The 13,818-nt window shown below is 42.0% G+C and overlaps 1 protein-coding gene across 1 annotated transcript in view; it reads left to right on the forward strand.

Moving 5' to 3' along the window:
* MAP4K5 (mitogen-activated protein kinase kinase kinase kinase 5) overlaps positions 1–13,818 on the forward strand; it is a 74,947-nt gene that overhangs the window by 45,776 nt on the left and 15,353 nt on the right. Inside the window, exons 10-23 of the mRNA XM_068416569.1 lie at positions 1,042–1,173; positions 1,672–1,734; positions 2,773–2,854; positions 3,494–3,610; positions 3,922–4,000; positions 5,029–5,087; positions 6,705–6,769; positions 8,929–8,973; positions 10,234–10,276; positions 10,741–10,951; positions 11,487–11,584; positions 11,682–11,723; positions 12,403–12,487; positions 12,578–12,657. Coding sequence (XP_068272670.1) covers positions 1,042–1,173; positions 1,672–1,734; positions 2,773–2,854; positions 3,494–3,610; positions 3,922–4,000; positions 5,029–5,087; positions 6,705–6,769; positions 8,929–8,973; positions 10,234–10,276; positions 10,741–10,951; positions 11,487–11,584; positions 11,682–11,723; positions 12,403–12,487; positions 12,578–12,657 — 1,201 coding nt within the window. The remainder of the gene's footprint in view (positions 1–1,041; positions 1,174–1,671; positions 1,735–2,772; positions 2,855–3,493; positions 3,611–3,921; positions 4,001–5,028; positions 5,088–6,704; positions 6,770–8,928; positions 8,974–10,233; positions 10,277–10,740; positions 10,952–11,486; positions 11,585–11,681; positions 11,724–12,402; positions 12,488–12,577; positions 12,658–13,818) is intronic.

Consider the following 13,818-nt stretch of genomic DNA (forward strand, 5'->3'; position numbering starts at 1 on the left):
CACGTCACCTCTGTGTGCTTCTCAGCTCCCCTAATGCTGGGTGAGGGTGTTACCGAAAAATAGTAACCAAGAAAACTCTCCAAACCAAATTATAGTTTAGAAAGCCGACACTGGTTTACAGCTGGGTGCATGGGGGATATCTCCTCCTATCATGCACACCTAAGAACAAAAGCTTGCTCCTTATATACATAATTCCAAGAAAAAACCCACCCATTTTAAAAAAAACCTTATACATAACACGTTATATAATGCATTGCATAATGTCTTTACGCATGCGTACTAAATTGGGGAAGGGGTCTTGGGTGGTCTCTGGGGGTCGCTGGTGGTCCCAATCCCCCTTTAATCGTGCCTGTGCGCAAGCGTGGTCGAGGCCTTCTTGTTTACCAAGTACATGTGTTCTCAAGAAGAAGATATCGTTTTGGACTTATCTCTCCTCTGACACAAGAGTTTATGAATCAAGTTAATTTAGACATCACAAAGTTGTTCTTTACAGCTTTGTTTTGTCTTTTGGCCTTATATAATTAGCAGAGACCTTTGTTTTTCTAGGACTAAGCGTAAACAGCATGAATCATTGTTTACTAGAACCTTGTTATCAATCCCATAAACAAACTCTATCTACAAAACATGTAGTTTGCTTCAGAACCTAGTGTTATTTTCTATTATTCTAGCTAAAAGGAAAATTATTGACAGGAAAGTTTGTTCTGTGTAAAGGTAACACAGAGCAGGCCTTTTAGGGCCTACCCTGAGGCCTACTCTTGCTAAACCGTTGCTAACTCTGAGGCCTACTCTTGCTAAGCGGTTGCTAACTCTGAGGCCTACTCTTGCTAAACCATTGCTAACTGTGAGGCCTACTCTTGCTAAACTGTTGCTAAACTGAACCGTCTGGTATCAAGGGGAGGGGGACATCAAGCTTTTCCCTGACTTAGGCTCTTTGAGGGGGTTTCTGCTGTAGGGTTATGTGATGTGCTTTGTGCCTCCCGCGTGCGGGCTCTGTTCAGAAGCGGCTGGTGCTCTCATTGAACGATGCCTTTGCTTTTGAAGGATGGCCCCAGAAGTTGCAGCGGTGGAGAAGAACGGTGGATATAACCAGCTCTGCGACATCTGGGCGGTTGGCATAACGGCGATCGAACTTGCGGAGCTTCAACCGCCCATGTTTGATCTTCACCCGATGAGGTCTGCTGGCTGGGGAGCTTGCTCATCTCCAGGATCCCCTTTGATCCCAGTAGATAGAGTTTAACCTTCTCCATAGCTCAGGCCCAGAAACTCACACTAGGATGCCTTCATCAAACATGTACTTTATGCGTGAGCTGCGTCTGGTTTTACGACATCAGTCTGAAGCTACAGACTTAAATTTACAATTGCAATTATCATTGAAATTTTTAATTTGAAACTTTGTACCATCAGCAACAACTGTGATGAAGGTGTAGTAAATCACTAGAGAAGCTGTAGCCTCATGAACATAACAGGATTATGCATGGTGATAAAAAGATCTTATTTAAAGATAAGAAAATCAACAGCTTTACTGTGTCTGTCCTCTAACAGTAGAGACCATAATCCAGTTTCACCAGTATGATTGTTATTGTGAAGTATTAATTTGAAGTGTTTAGATATTGGAATGAAATTTGTTATTTTTTTTACCATATAATAACATTATTCTTCCTTTACCTTTAGGGCTTTGTTTTTAATGTCAAAAAGTAATTTTCAGCCACCAAAGCTAAAGGAAAAAGCAAAATGGTAGGTTAAACCCTCACCTTTGTTCAATATTTTGCAGATTATGTGAAAATACTAGTTGTCATTTTTGAAGGGAGGCAGTGAAAAATAGAGTGTGCTAGTTTTGAACTCAGGAACTTGAGAAGTGATTTTGCTTACGGGAAGTTTCACTGATGAAACAACTAGTTGTTTTTTATATATGTCTGAAAGCAAATGAAAGAGGGTTCAGGTCCACAAGCAAACATTTTCTGATGTGGCAGAAAGGGACAGGGCAGTCCTACCTGTGTAAATTTATCCCTGCCAGTGATCCAGAGGGAAATGAAATCTCCCTTCTTGGATCCTCTTTGTATGTTCTAGGAAGAAAAATTATTTTTATTCTTTCCCCTTAATTCCCATTATAGAGTATTTGCCACTGTCAATGGGACAGGTAATCTTTTAATCCTTTCAGGGGTTCTTTAACCTGTGATACCTTCCTTTGCGTTTTGTAACGTGGTTTGAAAGCAAGCAGACTTGGGCTGATGCTGACCCCAGAGAGGCACAGTAACACACATGGAGGAAAATGCTGGGAAAATTGTAGGTCCAGTCATAACGTCCAGTCATAATTCTGATCTAAAAAGAGGTTATATGACTTAAGTTGTTCTGAAAATAGCAACAAAGCATTTTAAAGAGTAAGTTGCGTCTCTGTCTAGAACTTTCTATTTTCCTACCTTTAGCCAAGAGCAGTGAAATTTGTAGGTTTGCCTAGATTTTGAGGGTTTATTGCATACATAATTCACAATTTGTCTCTCTGATACCTAATCCCATAACAATTGAAACTGGAAAAAGTTGAAATAGCACCATATGTGTTTGGTTTATTTTCTGTACATTTTCCATGCAAGTTCCATGAATCGAATGGGTGTTTTCCTATTTTATTAACTTGGAAATGTAATTATTCAAACCTGAGATTGAGGTACTTGGACAACATTCTAATTAACACACCCTTTTGTAATCTGTTTAGTAACTGTGTTAAAATCAAAAATATCTTCTTGAAAAATTAAACATAGAATTTCATTTTTCTTTAAGGTCATCAACATTCCATAATTTTGTCAAAATAGCACTTACAAAAAATCCAAAGAAGAGACCGACAGCAGACAGACTGCTTTCTGTAAGTGACTTGGAACATTTAACGACATCAATAACAGATCTCTTGGTTCAAAGGGAGCAACAGATCAATAGGAAACCAAACTGGAACAATTTTCATTCTCTGATCTTACAACATGGGTGGTTAAATCTGAAGGGAAGAGACATTTGTCAGCTGTAGGAAGTAGCAAGATTTTGTTCACTATCAAGATTTTTATACGATTTTTGGTAGGAAAAATTACAGAAATTTGCCTCATGCTCAGTCTTCAGCCTGTCCTTTCTGCAAGTGGGTGTCTCAGCCTCGCAGGTGTAGCTGTGTAGATGTGGACTCTGCCTGTTACCCAAATAGAAAATGGATGTATTTAGCAGTTGTTCACTTATCTGTTTCTGCCTTCCTAAACTTGTTTGAACTACTCATGTAAAAAATGAAGTTAGGGTGTAACTCTGTTTGACTCAAGTTTCATTTCCACTTAACAACTGGCCAAAAGTGTGGCATTCCCACTCTTATGGAGGAGTTAGAAAGTCTAGCGATTAAGGAGTCATGAAAGACATACTCAAGCCCCCCGAAAGCAGGCAAAATTCAGTAGCATTCTATATTGGATATTTATTAATGAAAGTAACATATCAGTTGCATATTATAACTTGTTCTTTTCTGTGGTTCTAGCATAGCTTTGTAGGACAGCCTGGTCTTTCAAGATCTTTAGCAGTTGAGCTGTTGGACAAAGTGAATAATCCTGACAACCATATACACCACAGTGAAGTTGATGATGATGATTTTGAGGTGAGAACATCTTTTCTTTTCTACCTTTAGGTAAAACTACCATTTAAATACCCTGCTTTGCTTGACAGGGGCACTGCCCCAACATTTTTAGAGCTCCATTTTTAGAGTTACCCTGTGGGAGAAGCCAGGAAATATTGCCATAGTGCTTGTCACACGCTGTGGGTGTGTGGAAGGATCCTGTGCAAGGCTAGGGCAAAGGCGGTGCACGTGACAGTGTGTGACTGCAACAGCTACTCTTTCTCCACGTTGGTTTGGTTGATGGTTGAGATCCAACAGACTTTCCTCAGCTTTTTCATTTATAACCCTTGCAGCCTCACTCCATTATCCGCCATACGATTCGTTCTACGAACAGGAACATTAGGGCAGAAAGAACAGCATCAGAGATAAACTGTAAGTTCCTAATGTACTTTGCCCCTTTTGTGGTGATGGTTTGCTTCTACTGATGGAGGATGTCGGTGTCATTCCTTCTGTTGTGTACTCTGGAAGCTCTCTTCCGCTGTTGGCATATTTGAGAAACAAAACCTGAAGAAACAGCACAATACACATGAATCTTCAATAATATTTTTCCCAAACCAAAATTAAAACCTGCATAGTTTTTTGCTGTTTCATTCCATCTCATTGCTGCATCGTAATGTTGGTGTGGGAATCTTGCATGATCAGCGTCTGCGATTCCTGTCAGACCATGCAGCCTTACTTAAAACAGCAAAAACACTAATAACATAAAACAGCCAAAAATGAGAGTGAGTTGATAATTAGGAGGGCATCTTCTCACATGAGTACATTATAGATGAGAAAATATAGAAAAAACTGTGTGTTTTTCTATACACTGTTTCAAGTTCATAAGTTAAACCTTTTCTTGACCCTGATGAAGTGCTTGTGATTGCAGTAGCTGTCCTGCCCAGGGTGTGTGTTAACCTAATGCATTTTCTTTTAATATAACCTTTTCTTTTCTTTTAAAATAATGTTAATACACAGCTCAGTTGCATCTAAATGGAAATTCTGGGGGTAGAAACAGCCTTTCTCGTGTTTGAACAAATGTCTTTTGTAGTGTAAAAACTATCTGCTCCTCTGCATCACGTACATCACACTTTTAGGAAGCTTGCTGTTAAAAACCCTCTTTCTTCTCTTTCACATGCATTAAAAGTAACATGTGGTTACGTAGTTACGTGTTAGTGTGCTTTCATATAATGACCATATTTACTTTTGGTCTGTTTCTGTCTTGTGGGTTTCATGTTTGCAAATTTAAGCATATAGATAGTAACACTGATATTTAAGTGATGGTCGTGTTTTATAAGCAAATTAAGTGCTGTGTACATAATATTTAGCTCTGTTACAACCTGTGTTTCGCTGTAGTAAGCATTGAAAGGGCACTAGTATAATGTTGTGTGTATTAAATTTGAAAACGTAATGTTTTGTAGTTGATAAGCTGCAGTTTGAGCCCCCTCTACGGAAAGAAACAGAAGCTCGGGATGAAATGGTAAAGACAAGTTTGGTTTTTTCCTTCATTTATTAAAATCATAGTGTCTTCATTGTGTTGTCATTCTAAGTAATATGTCTCTGAAGTATAAAGTCACACAGAATCAATCAGGTTGGAAGAGCCCTCTGGGATCATCGAGTCCAACCATTGCCCTGACACCACCATGTCAACTAGACCAGGGCACTAAGTGCCATGTCCAGTCTTTTCTTAAACCCCTCCAGAGATGGTGACTCCACCACCTCCCTGGGCAGCCCCTTCCAATGGCTAATGACCCTTGCTGAGAAGAAATGCTTCCTAATGTCCAACCTGAACCTCCCCTGGCCAAGCTTGAGTCTGTGTCCTCTTGTCCTATCACTAGTTGCCTGGGAGAAGAGGCCGACTCCCACTTCACTACAACCTCCCTTCAGGTAGTTGTAGACTGCACTAAGGTCACCTCTGAGCCTGCTCTTCTCCAGGCTAAACACCCCCAGCTCCCTCAGCTGTTCCGCGTAGGTCAGACCCTCCAGACCCTTCACCAGCTTGGTCGCCCTCCTCTGGACTCGCTCCAACACCTCAACATCTTTCTTGAAGTGCGGGGCCCAGAACTGGACACAGGATTCAAGGTGCGGCCTCACCAGTGCCGAGTACAGAGGGACGATCACTTCCCTACACCGGCTGGCCACACTATTCCTAATAGAAGTCATGAGAAGACCAGTCTTGGTCCCCAGCCAATTGCCACATTTTTAAGAAAATTAATTGCCCTCTATTCTTTGTGCGGAAAGTCATGCTCAGATGAAAACAACAACATGTGCCAATTAATTTGATAACGTGAAGAGGCCGTTCTGCATTGGAGTCCCTGATCTTCCCATCGTCGGGGTTTATTTGCTGCTTGTTTCTTGGAAGGCCGCCAGCTCGCGTGCAGCCGGTTTTGCCCCCTGTGAGCTGCTGCTGTTTGTTCCAGCCCTCAGCAGTTTACTGCAGATCGGCTAATTAACGTTCTTTGGGATTAGGATGTGCCTGGGTACACAAGGGCTCCATTTTTTAATAAGTGTTGTGAATAGCAACAGCTGCCATTAATTTGGATTTGGAGACATTAGTGCTCGGCACTCCAGAAAAATCCCATTCCTGTTTTTTACAGCTGTACTCCAGTTCACCAGGTAGGTACGAGTTCATCTTTTTTTAGACGTGACTGATGAGATCTGTACATGTTGTTACCGGTGGGGTCCCCTCAGTGCCGTGTCTAGCGACAGGAGCGCTCCCAGCCTCTGCTGATGGCATCTCAGATGACTTTGGAGGTGGCTGTGGTACGTTCTCTTGCTGGAAGAGTGTCTTGGAAGTGCCCTGAGTGGAAAATCTTGAGTTTTTGCCATAAATTTTTGCTTTCATGTTACTTACTGCCACTTGATACTGGCGTGATACTGTTTCCAGGTGCTGCTTTTAAGTCTAAGAAGAGGAAGATAGTTTTTCAATAGTTGCTTCATAATTAGATTGTAAAACATTATTTCACTCTGGAATTTTATTTTACTGCTTGTGTGTCACTCTGCAGGGCTTGGGAATCTCCTAGGCCTCTTCATGTGCTGTGGATAAGGTACTTCAGTTTGATAGGGGGGGAAAAAATGAAAATTTCTGCCTCTTCAGGTTGTGGCAGCTGGCACTGACTTCGCTTCACCTTGGAATCCTTTTGTTGATGGTGGAAGCAGCAAGTAAGTACAGAGTTTAAAAACATTTTTTATTTCTGTGACTTAATATGAAAATACACTCTGAAAGAAAAATTGAGCTATGGTGGAAAATGAAACCATGAGCCCTAATCCACTTTAATATTCGTAAAGTTAAAGGAGATTTTAGGAGTATGCAGTCCTCCTTCTGCAGTTGGTTGGTAATTCTCTTGGGAATTTAGTTTTACCAAGTTCAGTGTGATGGCACGACTGCTTCTGCTGTGGGTGCCCGATGAGTGTGATCTGTAATACAGACATGTGGTGTTCTGGGGTGAAATGTTTTGGGTAAAGACATGCTATAACTGATTTCCCCTGGGTTAAAGCAGGTCTGAAGTAAGGGAGCACAACTCTGTCCCAGTTAGGACTGAATTTATTAGGTGTGTGGCTTCCTTTTGCTGCAAACTACTGGATTCTGCCTTTAAAGGCATCTTTGAATTTGCAGTGAAGAATATGGAGGTTTGTAGGGATGCACATCTGTAGGGAGAGCTGGTACTTCAGCTGAAATAATTGCTTGGCTAAAAGAGCCTGTTTCCCGTCTTTATTTGGAACTGAGTATTAGACGGTGGATTTCTTTGGCTTTTTTGCAGATAAAGTCTTGCATAAGCCGTCAGCTGACACGACAGCCCCCTGGAAAGCTGGCCGTGTCACGGGGACTGCCGGTGTTTGAGTCTTTTTAAGTTGATTGATTTGATTTAAGTTTATTGATTTGCTTCTGCAGCCTTATTAGGTTTGCCTGTACCAGGCTGTATTAAAAGCAGAATGAATGTAGCCGTAGGAAACATCGCTCGGGCTCTAAATCGATACAGATTTAGTACTGAAAGGAGGACAGGCCTCAAGTTTCTGGGTGGTGAATCCGTGCTGCTTACTTGGAAACAGCTTCCAGTTTGAAAAGATAAACAGGAAACACACAGCTCCTCTGTCCCAGCGATTCTGAGTAACGCCAGGGATGTCAGGGAGGGTGTGTGCTGGGGGTCCCACTGTTCGTGCCCTTCGGCTTTTATCAGAGCAAATGGTGATTGATGTCTTCCACTCGGGAATTACTTGGCTGGAAAGGAGGAATCGTACCTGATGATTGAACTTATTTCTGGCTTTTTTCTCTCATCCTTATTCTAGCATTTTAAAATTATCTTTTATAAAGTTTCTGTATTATGGAGGTAGTTTTTGTTGATGGTTGGACTTTTTATCTTTTCCTGTTGGCAACTGCTGCTTTCCCTTCAGAAGTAACTTGCAGGGAAATTTTACATTAATCCAAATTTGGCTGGGTTAGTTTGTGTACAATATGCTTTTGTTTTCCTGTTCATTACCCCTGTGGTCATTCCTCACTGTGGGACGTGGAAGGATGTGTGAGTTGGTGGGGTACGGGGGTGTCTGCTGCACCCCAAGAAGCCTGTCCCTGGTTGAAGACTGAGACAGAAGCTTCTGAGCTGCCTCTTCCACCTCACATGCTAAATGCAGAAGCCTAGACTTCACAGCATCACACCAGCATACTAAGGAATGCATATTAATGGGTTTAAATTTGCAGTTTAGATTTTTTTGTATTTCATGCAATTTGACTTTTATTTTTAAATATTTTTTAAGCTTGAAAAGAGCTTGAAAATCACCATTTTTCAAAATTTTATCAGTTTTTTTTTTTGTTTCAGAATGATATTTTCAGTGCTGCTTTGATCCTCTAGTCACAATTTCTTTTTTGACCCTGGGGTAGCTTTGAAACAAGAATTCCCACTGTGATGGGAAACAGTCTGTGTCTTTAACATATAACACTAAAGGAGGAAACTTCCCTTTGTAAAGGCTTTTCTCCATTTGTCTCTCAGTAACTTCCTCTGGTCTCATCTTTTTTTTTTCTTTCTTTTTTTGTATAGTACTGTTATTAGGCATTTCAACAAAATTTAAAATACTAGGTAGGGAAATGAAAGATGAGTTGATGGTATCTGGTATGGAAGAGAGCTTAAATTATTATTGGGGGGTGAGGGGAAGGAAAGGACCATACTAAATGAAAAAGGGCTTAATGCAGTGAAGAAGAGAGAAATACTTTGTTCTGAAAAGGGCTGGGAGGTGCTTGTTACAAAATTAAATGATGTCACTGATCAGCTTAGTTGCACGTGTCGACCTTAGAGCAGAGCTCTTAATTTTATAAACATTTTACCTAGGGGACTGCTTACAAAATTTGGTGACGGGAGCGAAGATGTTGAAGAGTGAGTGGACCTCCTTCCTGTCCAGTTGTGTTTGATCCGTGCGGCTCTCGCTAAAGCAAGCAGCGTTCTGGCAAAACCTCTTTCCTTAAAGTGCTGCAGCTTTGCCACGCATAAATGAGGGAGGGCTGGATGCACTCAAAGGTCTAACCCACGCTTGACTGTTTATCTGATCGTCAGGAGAATGTCCGCAAAGCAATGCTTGCTCCCCTTGCTCTCCTTCCTGAGGTTATCTTACAGAATCACAGAATCAATCAGGTTGGAAGAGCCCTCTGGGATCATCGAGTCCAACCATTGCCCTGACACCACCATGGCAACTAGACCATGGCACTAAGTGCCATGGCCAGGCTTTTCTTAAACCCCTCCAGAGATGGTGACTCCACCACCTCCCTGGGCAGCCCCTTCCAATGGCTAATGACCCTTGCTGAGAAGAAATGCTTCCTGATGTCCAACCTGACCCTCCCCTGGTGAAGCTTGAGGCTGTGTCCTCTTGTCCTAGCGCTAGTTGCCCAGGAGAAGAGGCCAACTCCCACTTCACTACAACCTCCCTTCAGGAGGTTAGAGTACATATGGAAGTGCCTGATACTTTAAAGCTGATTTTGTGTTGATTTACCCATCAATCATGAGCCATGCTGGGTAGTGACAGGACGTGCAGATATTCCTGCAGAGCTCTGGTGGGGTATGTGCAGCTCCTCTGGTGCCCAAAAGTTTGTCTGATCCGGAGCAAAAGCTGCAAACTGCCCCGAACGGTGGTGAACATCTTGGTCGGCTGCCACGAAGTTCGGCTGCAGTTGGGGTGGCTGTGAGTAGGTGACCAGTAAACTTGTTTTCAAATGAACTTTGAAAAATTATGGGAGGACATTGCTCTGTGACATGATCTACTGGCTGATCCAGAAATGCAGTATTTTCACTGTCGGGAAGAATTTTCTAGAACAAACAGGCGCAAAAGTAAAATTCCAGCAGTGGAAGGGGGCACCTTCAGAGAACTAGTCCCTGAACGTATGTTTATTTGCTGATTTCAAATACCCTTCCCCACAGAATGCTCTGTAACATTGGCATTTATGAAAGAACATGAGTTTATCAAAAACCACCACTTCTAACAAGATTAACGTGCTCTTTTCCCACTCTTGGACTTCTAGTTTAACCCTGTTCATGCCAAGCTGCGATCCGTCTTTTCTGTGCATCTAGCTCGTCTGATTTACAGTCTGTCTTCTCAGGTAAATCTGATGTTGTTGGTTTAACAACTGCACCTTTTCATTGTAGATCAACACTAAAGCGAGCAGGTCCCCCTCCGCTACCTCCTAAGGTAAGAGATGGTGGGTTTTCAGAGTTTTAGGTGGCAAACCCACTTGTGCAGCCTCTGCAGCACTTCTATCTGATGCTCTCAGTAGGTTATAAATTCTGTGAAATACCATTTGCTAGCAGGCTTCATGCAGCTTCATATTTTGTGCTGACTTGCAGCCTGTACAGTCTCAACCCCTGGGCACTCCTGGCCTTGTCTGCTGCTGTAGACAAAGTGGCTTGTAGGTATTTTCCCACTAAAGAGAACATGCTGCGTGGGACTCCTCCTGTTCAGCATTCTGCCTGCTGATGTGATTTTCCATCAGAGAAGGAATACCTCTGAGATTATTCTGCTGTCAAAAGTCTTTTTTCAAAGGCTGATGGTTTTTTTTAATGTAGAAGCAGTCTGACTTGAATTAAACTTGTCTGAAGTTTATGCTTCCAGATGTCATTTCCCAGGTAACCTCACCTCTTTTTCTTTTGTTGCAGCCAAGAATAAACAGTTATCCTGAGGAAAACCTCCCGGATGATGAGAAATGTCAGACAATAAAACACTTCCCAGACTCCCAGAACAGAGCCCCACCAGCTCACAGGAGACAGAGCATCCCTGTTTGCGGGCCTCAGGCTGATTCTTCCCCCGTTCGTATGACCAGCAGCATCAGCAGCCCTGGATTGCTCACAGCTAGATACAGCGACGTAGGTAAGTGCATCACATTTCCTAAAGGTGACTCGCATCCTGTAAAAGGAAATCACTTCTAGAGTCAGCTATTTTCAGTAGATAATTTTTTTAATACGAGCTGATCACGAGATGCAGCTTTCCTTTTTCCACACGTGCTGGTTCTTATTAGAGCCATGACCCGTGGTGGAAACGTTCTTCCCAAGACAAGGACACTCAGCCAGTCAATACCATTACTGTGTTCCTGCAGGAACAGCATAAAAACAACGAATGTGCAGGGAGGATCATCTGCAAGGACCTTGCCACTGGTTTATTCCCAGTTGTGTTTGGCCCAGGGACTGTTTGGATGATGGGAAGCCTTTATTACCGTGTAACTTAGCACACAGAAGAGTGGCCAGCTGTCCTTGGAAGGGTTCAGCTACCTGAGATGTGTCTCTGGAAGTTTCAGAGCTCACCTCACTCCTGCTAGACGCAGGAGAGAAGAGACAACAGGACAACAAAATATTTTCTATTTCACTGTGTCAAGTGAGCTACAAAATGTGTCTGGGCTTCTTTTCAGGGAATGGGAATGGCATGCTGAAACTCACTGAAGAAAACGCAGAAGGGTCTGGACAGATCCCTCAGCTGCCACGCAAAAAAGAGAAAAGAGAGTTTCCTGTAAGTATTGTGGCTCTCAGTCTGGTTCCACTGCCATGTTAGCTAGTTTTATATCAGTGCATGGGAGGTATTTTATGATCTTTCTTTCTTCCCACAGAAGCCAGCGATCAACGGTTTACCACCAACACCGAAGGTGCTGGTAAGAAATCTCATTTGCAGTAGGAGTTATTGGAAGCCTGCTGTCGTGGCATCTCTCTAGTGTCAGAAGGTTTATGCTAGAATAAACCACCAGCTCGTCTGGGATGATTTTCTGCATCTCATAGCCAGTTACTTTTCGTGTACTGAATCCATAATATTTATTTCCTTTTCTTAAAAACTTCCTTTCACCATTCAGTCTGGATGGGAAGGGTTGGAGCCTTCACTGGCTCTGTGAGTTGTGATCTCCAGTGGCAGTCCCTGCTTAGTAAAAAGAAAGGGGGAGAGGTGGTAGTGATGCAAGAGGGGGTTGTTACTTCAACATTTCTGCTTGTTTTCCCTTCATATAAGCACTCAATATTGTTCTTAGCCAGTAGGTACTTAAAATTCTTCATAGCGTCCTGATCCCTCTTTATGTTTCTTAATGTATATGAAGTCTATGAAAAGGTTTTGAAGGCTGCATTGTAGCTTTTGGGGAAAATAAAAATGTGTCAAGGCCATTTTATGTATGTATTATACATAAAAATGTATAATATGCCTGTATCAAGGCATATTAGAGTAAGTTTGTGTCTGAAAAAAAGAGAGCAGTGGTGTGTAGAGGTGTGTACTAAGTGGCCAAGTGCCAGAAGATAAACACTTTATACTGTAAACTTGTTTCAAGTTTCAGTTTTGGTGGTTTTCAGATGGGAGCGTGTTTTTCCAAAGTCTTTGATGGTTGTCCTTTGAAGATTAATTGTGCAACGTCATGGATACATCCAGATACTAAAGGTAAAGTTATTTTAGGTTTGTCTTTTAAACCTGCCTGTTGCCAGGGTGGTAATGAGCTTGTGAAATAATCAATCTCTCTTAAATTTTTAGATCAATACATTATCTTCGGCACAGAAGAAGGTATTTATACTTTGAATTTGAATGAACTTCATGAAGCAACAATGGAACAGGTGATTTTTGGCGTATTGAACACACGGAATAGATTTGGGGATAATATGAAGCAAGAAAGTTTGATATTAGAGGGGCTAAGTGGGATACCAGGCTTTGTGGCATGAACTGATTCACATCAAAGCCAGCAATGGAAGTCTGAAAATGAATAGTTCCCCCACCTACCTGAATTTTTTGTTGCTGCTTATGTAACACTGCTTTCAAAGGAGTTAACTTTACCAACGTCTCCTTGGAGACAACCGATTACCTGCTCTCTCTCTCCATTTTATCTCCACTAGATGGCATATTGCTTCTCCACTGGATGCTACCAAAGCCCTCAGCCATTTAATTTAGCTGACATGGTTACCCCTAATAAATACGCATTTGCTTCTGTTTTTTGGCCTCTCTAACCCTTTCCAAAGCCACTTTTGAAAGTTTAGATACGCCAGTGGGAGGCAGAGAGAACATCCAATGCATCCCAGAACGAAAGTTTCCTTTTCTATGAGAACGTTTGCCGTTGGCAGAGGTCAGATGGGATCCACGTCAAACCCGAGAGGCTTTACCACAGTGCTTCTGTTGTGCCACTTGTTTCGTTATTTGCTTTTATTCATTTCGTGATTTCTCCCCACCAAACGCATATTCTTAACTGTTTCTCCAGCTTCTAATTCTGATCACGTCTTCCAAAGTGTTTGCTCTCTCTCCAAGGTTAATATCTCCCAATTTCAGAAGTATACTTTTATTCCATTGTTAGTTTTTCAGTGAAAATACTGAATAAAGCAGACCCAGAGAAGACACTATATATCTACAGGCTGCTTTTTCCTTCTATTAAATAGCAAATTCCTGATAGATACTCTGGGTTTATGTCCAACCAGTTGTATTTTTTCTTTCTGCGGTTTCTTCTACTCCGTATTTTCTTATTCTGCACATGGAAATGGCACGCAGGACAAGGTCCCTCACATATGTTTCACATCTTTCACTGCCCCCAGCAGGGCAGTTATGCTGTTAAAGAAGGAAATTCAGATGTTCAAATAGAGCCTGTTCTGCACAAGTCTGCACTAGCTGATCTTGCTGTCCCTTGGTAATTAAAAAGCATGTGGCTTGTTCCTGTGCTACTCTGGATATCCAGTCAGGCTATTTTGCAATTCCCACTGCCCTTTTATTTGGCACAGGTACTGTGTTTGTCC

This window comes from Nyctibius grandis, chromosome 20, assembly GCF_013368605.1.
Source record: "Nyctibius grandis isolate bNycGra1 chromosome 20, bNycGra1.pri, whole genome shotgun sequence".
Classification (NCBI taxonomy): Eukaryota; Metazoa; Chordata; class Aves; order Nyctibiiformes; family Nyctibiidae; genus Nyctibius; species Nyctibius grandis.